At 39.1% G+C, this 14,210-nt stretch overlaps 1 protein-coding gene across 6 annotated transcripts in view; it reads right to left on the reverse strand.

Moving 5' to 3' along the window:
- The window catches only part of LOC111834110 (protein diaphanous homolog 3-like), a 190,002-nt gene that overhangs the window by 153,062 nt on the left and 22,730 nt on the right, over positions 1-14,210 (reverse strand). For all 6 annotated transcript variants that reach the window (XR_011982953.1, XM_072700476.1, XM_072700475.1 and 3 more), the window contains one exon: positions 12,668-12,775. Coding sequence is in view for 5 of the 6 variants with exons in the window: in XM_072700476.1 (XP_072556577.1) it covers positions 12,668-12,775 (108 nt within the window). In the remaining variant the exon portion in view is untranslated. The remainder of the gene's footprint in view (positions 1-12,667; positions 12,776-14,210) is intronic.

The following is a 14,210-nucleotide window of genomic DNA, read 5'->3' on the forward strand; positions in this document are numbered from 1 at the left end:
GACCAATAACATGGGAGGGAAAAGTGCAAGTAAATCAAAACTTTCAAGAAATACAAAGTGTTCTAACAGCTCTTGCTGCTTCACGCGTCCTGTTGCAGGGGTGGCCCTGCTGTGTCTTTGCATGAGTACCTCATTAGAATGAACCTTGGGTGGCAGTGCACACACAGAAATACATGCTGTGAGTTGTCTTTATATCACATGTAGCCTCTTCCTTATTAGTGCCTAGCAGGGAATCCCTTTCGGCATTTTAGTACAGCATCTGCAGGTTCACCCCTAGCTTGGCCTCTCTGAGTGATTTTGCTCTACATTTTTAACACACATTCCAGATTTTCACTCATTACACTTCCCCCTACTAAGGATCATGTTAAACTTTCTGCTTTGGAAATCCCACATCGCAAGTCAAAGCAGTACGTCTACTTCAAAGTGAACAGACCATACACACACCTGTCATGTTTAGAACACAAAACTGACAGTGTCACCACCCAGCTTCCAACAGGATAGGTTTACATTGGCTTCAGAGAACAAACCCCACTGCCAGTGGGATAGATCCTCCCTTAGCATGCATGCAAACATTTACCAAAACACACAAATCAATCAAATGTGTAGAAACCTTTTAAGAAACTAATAAACAAGATAAATGATGGCTGAATGGTCTTAAGTATTAAATCATTTTTATTCATTCATTGATCTTCAATATCGCTTCTCTTATACAGTTGCAATGGTCCAGAGCCTATCCCAGAAACAAAAGGTGCAAGGTGGAGAACAACCCAAGCAAGTGCAGGACACACACTATTCAGAGAGAGAGAGACAGGACACACACTATTCAGAGAGAGAGAGACAGGACACACACTATTCAGAGAGAGAGAGAGAGAGGACACACACTATTCAGAGAGAGAGAGAGAGGACACACACTATTCAGAGAGAGAGAGACAGGACACAAACTATTCAGAGAGAGAGAGTCAGGACACACACTATTCAGAGAGAGAGAGTCAGGACACACACTATTCAGAGAGAGAGAGAGAGGACACACACTATTCAGAGAGAGAGAGACAGGACACACTATTCAGAGAGAGAGAGACAGGACACACTATTCAGGGAGAGACACGCACACTATTCAGAGAGAGAGGGAGAGAGACACACACTATTCAGAGAGACAAGACACACACTATTTCGAGAGAGAGACGGACATACTATTCAGAAAGAGAGATAGACACACACTATTCAGACGCTATTCAGAGAGAGACAGACTCACACTATTCAGACGCTATTCAGAGAGAGACAGACTCACACTATTCAGACACTATTCAGAGACAGACACACATTATTCAGACACTATTCAGAGAGAGACAGACACACACTATTCAGATACTATTCAGAGAGAGACAGACACACACTATTCAGATACTATTCAGAGAGAGACACACACACACACACACACACACACACAAAAGCACCAAATGAGACACTTAAATATATTTTTTTTCCAGAGAGAGAAAAAAGGAAAAAAAGAACTATATATATAGATAAAGTGCTAAACAAGGAGTTCTCAGAGTGGGGGTCATGACCGCCACAGAGGTTGTCGGACACTGGTTGGGGAGTCACAAAATGATTTCCAAAATATTATGTTTATAACATTTTAACAACATGAAAAAGTAGTGCCTATTAATCGTGACCACAACTGGTCATTGGGTCAATATTACGATGGGGGGACCCTCCCTCTGGTCGGCAAAATGGGGGTCATGGGCAGAGAAGTTTGGGAAGCCATGCTCTGAACAACTGGCATCAAAGCTGAATGACCAGAGTAGCTGAGTCTTTGTGGAAGACGAACGATCGGCAGGCCAGAATTCAATACAAGTTAAAAACATGTCACAGACCATCTAAAACCGTAAGCAGTGGCTCACAAACTTAGGGTGGGCCCTAGTCGCATACCACCATTATAATCGATGTTTACATGAACTAAAACCTTCGCGTACCATGCAAAAAGTTACAAAAATAACACCAATGTGCGCATATATATATTTTTTTAATCATACATAGGCTAGGAGGCTAAACTGAAAGACAAATCATAAATCTTTATCTTGCTTTGTGTGTAGCCTGAGCCTACTTCCTTGACAAAGGTGATGACTGTCGGTTAGTCACTGTCAGATGTCAACATTGGGTTACTTATTTGATATGGTCAATTACCGATAATATCCTCATATTGCCCAGCCCTACTGCAAACCTTGGAAAATTTAAATGTGCAAGAAAGCATTTAAATGACAAACCAGCTGCAAGCAATTTTGTATAAAGACAGACAGCACAACATCACATGAGTGTTCCTTATAAGCGATAAATAAAAACGTAAAACTAGAAGTTGGAGTTTTCACACAGGGAAATGTCAATTGTGTCTCACCACCTCCGTCATCACTCAAAATGTCCATTGTCATGCAAACTTCAGTTTATTAACACACATTCCATTATACACCTGCTATGCAATTATAAGATAAAGAATTTATCAGAGAAGTGCTGAAATGCAAAATTAAAAGCTGACAGTTTCCCCCCATTAAAGTAATTGGTTTGCAAACACTTTTTTGCCAACAGCATCACACAATTGAAAGCAAACTGTGAGACCTATCATGGTTCTGTGCATCTGGATAATTTAGTGGCCATCTACATAAGAGAGGAAAATTACACAAGGAAAAAGCTGCAATTTCTAACAAAAGATAAGGCAGTAAATTGAACATACATAAAATCATTTTTGGTAAAAATGGAATCAGCCTATAAAATTAACATTTAGGCTGCAGCCCTACATTGCCTCACACTGCTTCACAAAAAGCCGGAGCCAGGATGGAATATTATATATATATGACAAAGATTATGAAATGTTGTGCTGCATAAGAATTGTTTAACATTGTCAATCACTCCATGAATCACCACCTTGTCATGATGGTGGGTTTTGTGTGCTTCTGTCATCCTAGGAGCTATTTTTCCAGGGTCATTGCCCCTTGCAGGGTCTCCCAAGGCAAAATGGTCCTAGCTGAGCGGACAAAGTGTGATTCAGAAAACCATGACAAAAACAATTAAGGACCATGTAACCTCGCTTGGATTAGGGAGACCTGGTCCTCAACCTGGACCTTGGTCTCGTAGGTAAGCGCCTGGTGGTCGGGTCTTTACCCATGGGGAGCAACTGGACAAAGCCTGAAAGATTTACATGAGTCGGCCCTCCAGTGGGCCCAGCATCGGCAGGGAGTGCTGTGGGGATCAGGTGCAGTGTAGATCGGCTGGCAGTTGAAGGCAGAGGTCTGGGCAGACCGATCATGGGCGACCATATCGGTCTTTAGGGACATGGCATGTAACTTCTCTAGCGGGAAATGAGCATGAGCTGGCACGGGAAGCAGAGAGATACTAGCTAGATATAGTCGGGCTCACCTCAATAAACAGCATAGGTCCTGAAACCAAACTCCTGGAGAAGGGTTGGACTTTATTCAACCCTGGAATTGTCCATGGTGAGAGGCATCAGGCAGGGATGGGTCTACTTATAACCCCCCGGTTTGGTGCCTGTACGTTGAAGATCACTCCGGTGAACAAGAGGGTCACCTCCCTTTGACTTCAAGTCAGGGGACGGGCTCTGACTGTTGTCTGTCTGTATGTGCCGGACACCAGCCCAGAGTATCCGGCCGTCTTGGATACCTGGGAGGGGGTGCTGGAAAACACCCTCTATGAGGACTACATGGTTCTGCTGGGGGACTTTAACGCGAATGTGGGTAATGAGAGTGAAACCTGAAGGGGTATGACTGTGAGGAACAGCCTGCCTGATATGACAGTGGTGCTCTGTTATTGGACTTCTAAGCTAAGTGCAGTTTGTTCGTAATAAACAGCATGTTCAGGCTTAAGGGTGTTCATGAGTTCACCTAGCACCATGCCCCTCTAGGCCCCAGGGGTGCGTGGGATTTGCCCTGAGCTCCCAAAAGCTCTGGATGTTGTTGGGCTGTCTTGGCCGACACAGGTCTTCAACACTGCATGGAGCTTGAGGACAGCGTGTTGGACTGGCAGACTGGGGTGGTGGTCCCAAGCTGTAAAAAGGGGGACTGGGGGATGTGTTCCAACTTCAGGGGGATCACAGTCCTAGGCATTCCTTGGAAGGTCTATGCTGAGGTATTGGACACTTAAATCTCTAATCCAAGAAAATCAATGTGGATTCTGTCCTGGATGTCAAACATTGGCCCAGCTTTTTACTCTCACAATGACACTTGCAGTTCCAGGACATGGCAGAGAGATTATATCCCCTGGCTGGCCAGGGAACGCCTTGGTATTCTCCCAGAGTAGCTGGAGAAGGTGGCTGGGGAGAGGAAGGTCTAGGCATCCCTGCTCAGCTTGCTGCCCCCGTGACCGAAACCCATATAAACGGCAGAAAATTGATGGATGGATAGAACATCTTGGACAAAACAAGAATTTTCTCTTCATACTTAGCTAGTAAAACAAAACACAAAATATATTAGCAAATATGCTTGAAAAGTAACACACTATTTTAGGCATCAAATTACCATCACAAAACAAGCAGAATGATTTGCAATTTAATCAGATGCTGTTTCTTTTTAAGACTTATTTGCACTTTAAGACTACGGACAGCTCAAAGCAGACCAAGGAAGCTTCTTGAAAATGGCGCAGGTTATGTAGGCCGTACAGCAAATGCTGAAAATGTTAAATGATGCATCTTAATGCCCTATTGCCCCCCTTCATGACACCATTACAGTTTCAAACATGGCTACATGCCTAGGAAGAACCTACCATACTCAGCACTGTGAAAATACTGAGTGGTCTCATGTATTCAGTTTGGTAAAGTAATAACTGGCAAATGGTCCATAAATATAGAACAACCAGCAAGGTCCCTCTGCAACTAAAGACTGACTTTATGGCGCAAACTCAAGTAGGAGTTCTTTTGTGCAGTTGTAGAATACTCCTTTCACATATCAGTATTCAAGTGATGTTTGAATTGAAAGACTGGCTTATCCCCTTCAAATTCACCAGTAGGTGTGAAGTATGTGAAGTTTTTACATTTTCAAATGCCTTATGCAACTTACACAGATATCTTGACAAAATTTGAGTTTTCGTACCCCTAATTTTCTTCACTAATCCCCCCACAACCCCTTTCTGCATATGATAGTGGTGAAACTATTTCACCTTTCCAGTCCATTTCCCTGAAATCTTCATCTCCTTCCTTGTGGCAAAGTGCCCTCAGAGTTTTGCAGAAACTTTCCCAGAGTAGACAATGTAATGCTTGACTATCAACAGTTGAACTATGGTTATTTCCATTAGATAATGAACACCGCCGAAGTCATGAACCTCAACATATCTTCGAGGTTTTAAGGGACAATCCCATGGGAGATATAAAATGCCTAGTCATTGGGATTTAAGATATACAAAACAAAGCAAAAAAGTACTTTAAGTGTAAATGTCAAGAGTTTATTTTAAAAAATTACATTACATTTTACTGTATCACAGACAAATATAGAGTAGTGTTAAAAGATTATGTCGGGATTCCAACGAAGTTTTAGGGGTCATGTGATAATGGATTGCAGATTGTACCTTTTTGAAATCTCTTCAGTTTAAGTGGAGACAAATCGAGAGAGATTCTGACATAGACCACTTAATGGGTCTGGCATTTGAGATAGGCTTTAATGATGGTTTCTCACAAGAACAAGAATGGAGCTGCAATATATGCGTCACAGAGAATCCATCCAGGACCAAAGCTTTTAGATAATTAGCAAAAAATTTGTCTAATAAGACATTTAAAGCAGTACTTTGCTGAGCAGTACTACAGAAAGGGCAAAAAAGACTGAACAATTACCACCTTGTTTCCATGAAAAAGCAAAAAACTGACAGTATCGGTCCATTTTGATCTCTACTAAGGACCCTTTAAAATGACATTAGAAACGTTACCCTTTAATAGATAAAAATATCTTAAATCATTTTTAAAAGTAAGAAGTATATTTACAAAAAACTTATCATTTGCCATAATGGAAATTTAAACGGTACTAAAAAACAAATATCCATTTCATGACTTTAATAATTTAAAACAAACTCAGCCCACCGACTTAAGGTAAACCACTAACATCTTTGCCTTTCCTTCACAACAAGCCCATTTCCCAGCAGTCCTTATAATTTTAACAACTAAATTAAAATTCTACCTTAATTAAAAACTTGTTTACTGTTAAACTAATAAAACTCCTAAATTATATGACTTATCTGCAGATAAATTCTTTGGTAATGGATTTAAACCAAAACACATAATAAACACATTGTACTATTAAAATTATGTAGCCTTTATTTAATTCATTGGACATTTCAGACTTCCAACTGCTTTCGCTTACCTTTTTTCAAAGATAATCAGGGTAATTTAGGGTAAGAGGGTTTAGACTAGTAAATGTGTTTTTGATTATTTTGTGCAATCCAGCTGTGACCCCCAAGTATCCTGCTGGTTTCAGAGGAGAATGACATGTTGTTTTGTAGGGTATGAATGAATCACGCTTTTGCCATGTAACTAACACCAAGTTCTGATATTTATACCCTTCCTTCACCACCTCAAACAAGAAATAGAAAACAATAGAAATAAGTCAAGAAAATAACCCGAGATTATACACTCATCCCAAGTATTGAAATGTGCAGGGTTTTTTTGGGTGGGTGGGGGGGGGGGGGGGTTGGCAGTTACAACTTACCTTTAAGTACTTGGTGACCCACACGGGTCAACGCAATGCAAAAGCCATAACACAAATGCAGAAGCCACAACGGAAGTGGACCACGACGGAAATGAAGCGGCCCATTTGTGTTATTAGTCCAGGTCGCCGGGGACTATTATTGCAGGCGGACAGGAGGGAAAAAGAGGTTTGAGGAAGTGAAATTTTATCGTTTCATATGCGTTTTTTGCGTGCTTGATTTGAGCACAAAACTGAAAATGGAAAAACAAGTCAGTATCCGTTTTGTGCTCAAATCAAAAATAGAAAAAATGGATAACGAGTGCTCACTTTCTATTTTGGTTTTTTCATCTGACACAAGTGGCGTGACTCTCAGAAGTGACAGGTTATTTGGAGATGGTAAAAACCACAAAAAATAGCAGCTTTGGACCAAGATACGTCTTTTTAAGAGTGGGAAAATGCGTGCCGAGATTTCATTGCAGTCAAGCTCCCCGTGCTATGCCAATACACGGTCAAATCATCTGTGTTTAATATGTGGCACATGCATAGACAGTTTGGTACAGTAAAAGTACGGTATCATACCACACAGGAAAATGACAGACTAAGCAGTGGCAAATGATTTCCATTAAGGCTTTGACACTTGCATGATCTGTTGTGCATTTTACTGAACAAATTCTTTGCAATCAAACCTAATTTATTACGGAGTCCCTCTTATAACAAACTGACAAAATTTATAGAGATATAAACAATAAAAAAAAAGTGGGATCAAATTAAAGTGTTGCCACAATTTAATTAAAATGAGGGAACGAATTAGATTGCCATTTGCACATCTGTTCTTCAAAGCACTTTAAAAACTGAATTATTTCAGTAAATATTTAGTTGTGCACGTACTGCTTATCATTTATGTATCTGTTTGAAAACCTGGACCAATAATAACGATGTGCCACTGGATTTCTGTTGCGGTCCCCAAGTTCCCAAAATCTTAAATAAACTCTCCAGGATAACCATTAAGCTAACTTTAGCTTAACCTTTTCAAAGCTAATCAGGGTAATTCAGGGTAAGAGGGCTTAGACTAGTAAATGTAAATCAGTAAACGTAAACTTTCATTAGCCACCACATAGTGTTAGCTATAGCTAAATATATTTAATCTGTATGGCTGTTCTTTTATTGCTTTTACACATCCAATTACATGGTTATGGCATATCAACGATTTGTTGCGGGTTGATGACAAAATGCTCATTAGAAGATAAGGCTAGCCCAGTTAGCTGAGCAGTTATGACCAGCTTTTTTTTTAGCAAAAGGAACCATATTTTATGAAATATATGAAATATGACATAAGGCACAGAAAATGTTCTGTAGAAGGAAAACAATTATTAGGAAGGTCACGCCTTCTTCCCTTAATTAGCACTTACTGAAAAAAAACAAATAAAACGTAGTAGAGAAAGATTCTGGTAATAGCACAAAGCCAAAATGCCACAGGCGCTGGAGCCTCAGTGACTTACTAATTCACAGAAAACTGCACATGCAGTGACAATAGTAACTATTTGCATAAATTCCATAGCCAATAAATTCATACAAATGTTAGTGAAATGTCTTTTGCTCAGTTTTTGCCTTTTTCACCAAAGTTTGTTTTCATGATCAGAGCTTGCATTTAAAAATACAAAATTTAGCACTTGATTCACAACAATACACGTTTCTTAGTGCAAAAGTTAAGATAATATCCAGTTCTTATAATAGGGAAGCAATAAGACAAAAGTTGTCGAAGTATAGTCAAATGTTAATGACTGGAGAAGCAGGAAACTTTACCAAAAAGGTCAAGTTCTCCAGTCATCTTTCATTCAGACAGCCAGAGATTAATAAAGATATATGACATCAAAAGACATGTTCATGTGCCATTTGTGTTTACAGCACTGAGAAACTGACCTTTTCATATAAATCAATCCATAAAGCAGTAAAATTCTGAGAAATCGTATTCTAAAGTGAGCTAATCAAACCCTATGGGAATCCTACTCTTCTTCAGCTTCAAGACACCACTGCCACCTACCGTCTTTTCAAAAATCCAATCCAGTAGCCCTGAAGTGAATACATCCACAACGTCCGAAGTATCTGCTTCCCTACAAGATGCAGTTTTAAATATGGTTTTCATTTTTTTTATATTAGGGAATACTAATTATTAAATTTCAAAATACCATTTTACGTAAAGACCCTAACAATGGCAAGCAAGACCTGGTATTAGAACGAGAAGATTTGGGGTGTATACTAGATTACTCAGACTCTTTAATTTTTGCACTGACAATAAAGTCGACGTTCAGCAGTAATTTCTCTGTTCAGCATTCACTGCGAACAATGCAATTTTTTTTTTTAAATAGAGATAGGGTAATCATTAGTATCCTATAGGGCTGGGTGATAAAACGATAACGATATTTATTACAATATAATTTACCTCGATAACAATATGCCAAATGCTGTGTGGCGGTTCGATATGATTTAAGAAAAACCATTTCACCAGCAACACGCTGTGCATCACAAAATGTCACTTTCTCTGTGATTACTTGTCATGCAGAGGAGAACACGCACAAACAGCTATGAAAAAGGGGGATTTATTGAACAAATAACAGAATGCAATAGGGAAGGTAGGCAGACAACAGAGAACATCATCAAAACAACAGGGTAACTCATCAGGAGAGCAGGGAAGCACAAACCAACCCATTCAATAATAATCCAACGAAATCCAAAAGGAAAATGCACAGTAAAATTCAGTTCATGAGAATTTTTCATTTTCAGCATTGACTAAAACAGGGGTCACCAACTCCGGTCCTGGAGGGCTACTATCCAGTAAGTTTTCTATCCGACCTGGCTTCTCATGAGCCACACTAGTTCTCTGGTAAATATCAGGAACAGGTGTGGCTCATCAGAAGCCAGGTAGGTAGAGCTGGGCGATATGGCCTAAAAATACAATCTCAGATTTTTTTCACAATATATCCGATTTTCTATTTTAATCGATTTTCCCAATGAAAGTCATCTTTCATTTGGCTAGTCTATGACCATAAGGAATGCAATGAGGCTATGAAGACAACAGGAAAGAGAAGTCAGATACAAGGTTCCATTCATGCTTACCAAAACCAATTATTTAATAGCCATCCATCTATACCTAGTGCAGAACTTCAGTGAGCCTGCAGCCTGTCCCAGAAAGCATAGGGGAAACACGCACGCGCGCACATACACACACACACACACACTTTATATATTCCTATCATTGCGAGAACTCTACATTCATTTCAATGGGCATAACCTCTTAATCCTAACTATGACAACCTTAACCCCAACCAACCACTAACCTTAACTATGAGTAACCAAACAAAATACTATATAGAATTGAGGTTTATATCGTGGGGAACTGAAAAATGTCACCACAAGCTAAAAAGTAACAGGTTTTTACTACATTGTGGGGACATTTGGTCCCTACAAGATGGTAAATACAAACCCACCAACCCCCACACTCACGCAAAAAATTACCCAGATTCACGTAAACTATATGCCTTTGTATTGTGGGGAGAAATCCATGCAACCATGAAAATACACAAGCTCCCACTGAGTAAAAAAGTGAACTAGAGGTAATAAGGGCACACTGCTGTCCCAGTGCCACCACATTGGCCTGATAACAGAATTTGCCCAGAACAATAATAATGTGTTTGCCAAATGAAATTCAGAAACTCCGTAAGATTAGGGCTGCACAATGAATAAAGAAAACCCCGATCTCGATTTATACGATTTATGCCGTCTCATTTCTAAATTACAATTTGTTTTATAAATACCCCAATATTTAATACAATAAAACCACATCGCAATAGTTTGAAATTTTCCAGTACCATGCTGTCCTAGCGTATTATACAAAAGACTTTATTTTAGAGATGCACCGATCCGATATTCAGATCGGTATCGGCGCCGATCCAGACCTATACGTGATGCAGCCATGCGTGATCCACGTCCTATACTTACTTATTTAGTTTTTGGCAATCTCTAAAAAGAAAGATTTAACACGAAATAGGAGCTATTTGTACAATCACACAACAGCTCTTTCCCATTTTATATGTGTTTTTGTGGCATTCGAATCGAACGCTAACGCTGCGCCTCAGTCTTTTTTGCTACTCAGTAGGTGTGAGTACAGTGACTTCCGCCTGCTGTGACATCATGCGCATACCCTTCACAGTACGAGGAGTGTAAGATAAGACATGACGATCTGGGAGTATTTTACGCTTTTAACAGAAACCAGTAGCACAGCGATTTGCAATCTTTGTGAAATAGTTTTGAGAGGTGGGAATAGAGTTTAATGGACAGTCCCACTTAAAGCGCACGCAACTGTGCGAGACAAAAAAAAAGTAATGGACGATCTGGGAGTCGCTAACTAGTAACTTGGACTGTTTTGTGAGCTCGCTGCAGCTTGTGATACAAGAGGGGCTGGCATCGCAACAAAGTGTAACTGAGCTGACGCCAATAGGAAAAAAATTGTGTTAAAAATTTAACCATTCGCCACTTGTGTATACTTGCTTTGAAGATATTCATATTGAACTGCAAATGCCTCAAAAACGCTTAAAACAAGACGTACAAACGAGGTGGAACAGTACGTTATGTATGTTTGTAGTAGCCTAATTTAATATTTTTTGTCATACATACTTTCCATCTGTGTATATTAATTTTTTTAAACTAGTAAATAAAGTATAACAAAAGTAAAAAGAACTCTTGTATCGGAATCTATATCGGTATTGGCAGTTGTGTATCGGAATCGGATTGGAACTGAAAAAATGTGGATCGGCCCATCCCTAGTTTATTTCTTTTATGCTACCCTGATCTCTGGTTCTTCTGACCAGATTGCAGTTAAAGCTTGGGTCACTTCATTTGTCCATGAATCCATCATCATTATTATTATTATCATTATTATTAACCTTGTTTATTGTTGTTTTCTGAGTTTGCATTGCATTTCAGAATATTGTCTCAATGTATTGAAGTACCAAAAAATACCCCACTGGCACTTTTGGTTACCCTAATCAAATGGCCAATTGAGCGTTTCCTTTCTGTTGTCAGAAGTTCATATTTCAGTCCTGTATTAATCATGTTTGGCACAATCATGTTTTGTGTTTCCTTTTGCAGTTTAGTGAGTGCAATGATCAGTTAAGAAAAAAAATTGTTACAAGTAATCGTAATCTCAATTCAAAGCAAAAAAAAAAATACAATTCACTTTTTTCAGATGCCCTAAATAAGATTTTTCCAATACATATATATATCTCACCAGTACAACACAAAATAAGTGTATCAGAATGTATCAAGTATTTTCAAAGCTAACCAATTAAAATTTAAAAACAATTAGTGGTTGGGTGAATCAGTTATCAAATTAAGACATTGCAGACTATGATCCATAGTTTTAGTTACCTGGTGAGTAGAATTAAATCAGAAAAGAATGGGCAGTAACACCTGTCTAATATACTGAGGAAATAAAACAAATGTGTGTAGTTATGTAAAGCATTTGTACAATCAAAATATGTATAACAAAAGCTGGAGAGCAAAGCATCTTGTATTTTAAGAACATGCAGAAAAAGCATTGGATATAGCAGACTCGCATATGACGGAATTTTGCTTATAACGGACAAACAATTTGGTCCCCAGGGCCACTTTTAGCTGTAGTTTTGTTCAGCTATAACGGACATGCAGGCTCCGCCTACAAGGCGCGAGGCGTGCCGGTGATATCCAGCACAGATACGTAGTCGGGATTATTGATAGTTACGCATCTGGTCAGGTAAAGTTGGATTACTACATGTACAATATAATAATCTATACCACAAGTGTATCTGCTGGGGTGTGGCATGAGTAAATGGTGTCCTGTAGTTGTGTTCTGAGCATACAGCAACTGTTATAACAGTTGATATAACAGACTGTTTTGCCAGGTCCCTTGAAGTCCGTTATAAGTGGATTTTACCGTACTTACTGATATCGTTACTTACCGGGTTAGATGCTGTGTTGCCAATGTACTGAATGACCATTTCTCTTTTCACATTGAGGTCCTTTTCTCTTAAAGGAGTTTTTTTATCCTCATTTAAGTTCATGTCTTCCTAAAGACCACAGGGAAAAATATGGAAAGGCAAAATTATTAGCTGATTTCTATTAACAGCTGTCTCCCCAACCATCTTTTAACCTCTTTTCCAGGTCAGGATAGCAGGGAGTAAATAAAAAAATGGTTGGACTGAATAAACCAACTAGTCCTATGACACTTTTCCACTGGAATACAGGGACCAAACTGTACCCGAGCCATACCGCAAGGATACTAGTTACAGAACAATTTCAGCTTGTTTCAGATTTTCACTGCAGAAGGGTTGGCTAGGTAAAGGCGTATTACTGGAGAGTGACAGAGAAGTAAAACTGAAGAGGCGCTTATTTATTGTTCACACGGTGTACATCAAGATTTACTATCTGCTCATTTCAATTAGCAAGTCTTTGAGAATCGTCATCTCATGTTAGCATCACAAGGTTGGGGAATTAGCATTTGCTGGCGTGAATTTGGATTACGAATCCATTCCGTTCAGCTATTCTGGAGTACTTTTTCAGTAGGTGGCTGGAAATTTTCAAGTTCCAAATTACCAGGAATGCATCAATACATCACAATGTGTGATACTACTAATAATAATATATAGAATATGTTGTTTTCCCCCTTCAGATAATCCATGCATGCAAATGCAGATCACTGGTATCTCCGTGCATTTCGACCAATCATGGTGGTGATACAACCAGCTTGGTTTGGTCATGCTTTGAGCCCTGCTAATAAGCAGGACCATGTCAGAGCGGGTACAGCTCTGATAATTTGCAATGGAAAACTGTCAGTTCATGGTACAGCTTGATTCTTGGTGGCAGTGGAAAAGCTCCATAAGAACATTACCTAAGCCAAATGAATATCAGGAATAGATATGCATGCATTCCAGATTGTAACACTTCTGGTATACACTTTGCAAACCAGATGGCTCCTTATAAAGTAAAATGTAGGCCAAGACAGGAATAATGTCTAAAACATAGTTTAGCCTACAAGACAAAAATCTTACCTGAAATACTCCAGCATCTAACTGGTACAGTCATGAATAATTTTCAAGTCAGTATTGCCAGCATACACAGCTATATACATCCTCCAGCCTCTGCAATTACCTTTTTGTGGATGAGCCTCTTAAATGCCACAGATTAAGCAGCATTTTAAAAATCCATTGGTTGTTTTCATTTCTTAAGTGGCATAAGTTTCCAAATGAAATGTACTTTTCTTGCTTGACATGCATATATACAAAATTTTCAGGCAGAGACAACTAGCAAAGACATTTGTGTCAAATAAAAAGCAATCTTTCAGCCTGGAATCTTCTAAATACAGTGCTATGAAAAAAGTATTTGCCTGATTTCTTATTTTTATGCATGTGTCACATTTACGTTTCAGTTCATAAAACAAATTTTAATATAAGGCGAAAATAACCAGAATAAATACAAAATGCAGTTTTTAAACGATGATGTACG

Source organism: Paramormyrops kingsleyae, chromosome 16, assembly GCF_048594095.1.
Source record: "Paramormyrops kingsleyae isolate MSU_618 chromosome 16, PKINGS_0.4, whole genome shotgun sequence".
Classification (NCBI taxonomy): domain Eukaryota; kingdom Metazoa; phylum Chordata; class Actinopteri; order Osteoglossiformes; family Mormyridae; genus Paramormyrops; species Paramormyrops kingsleyae.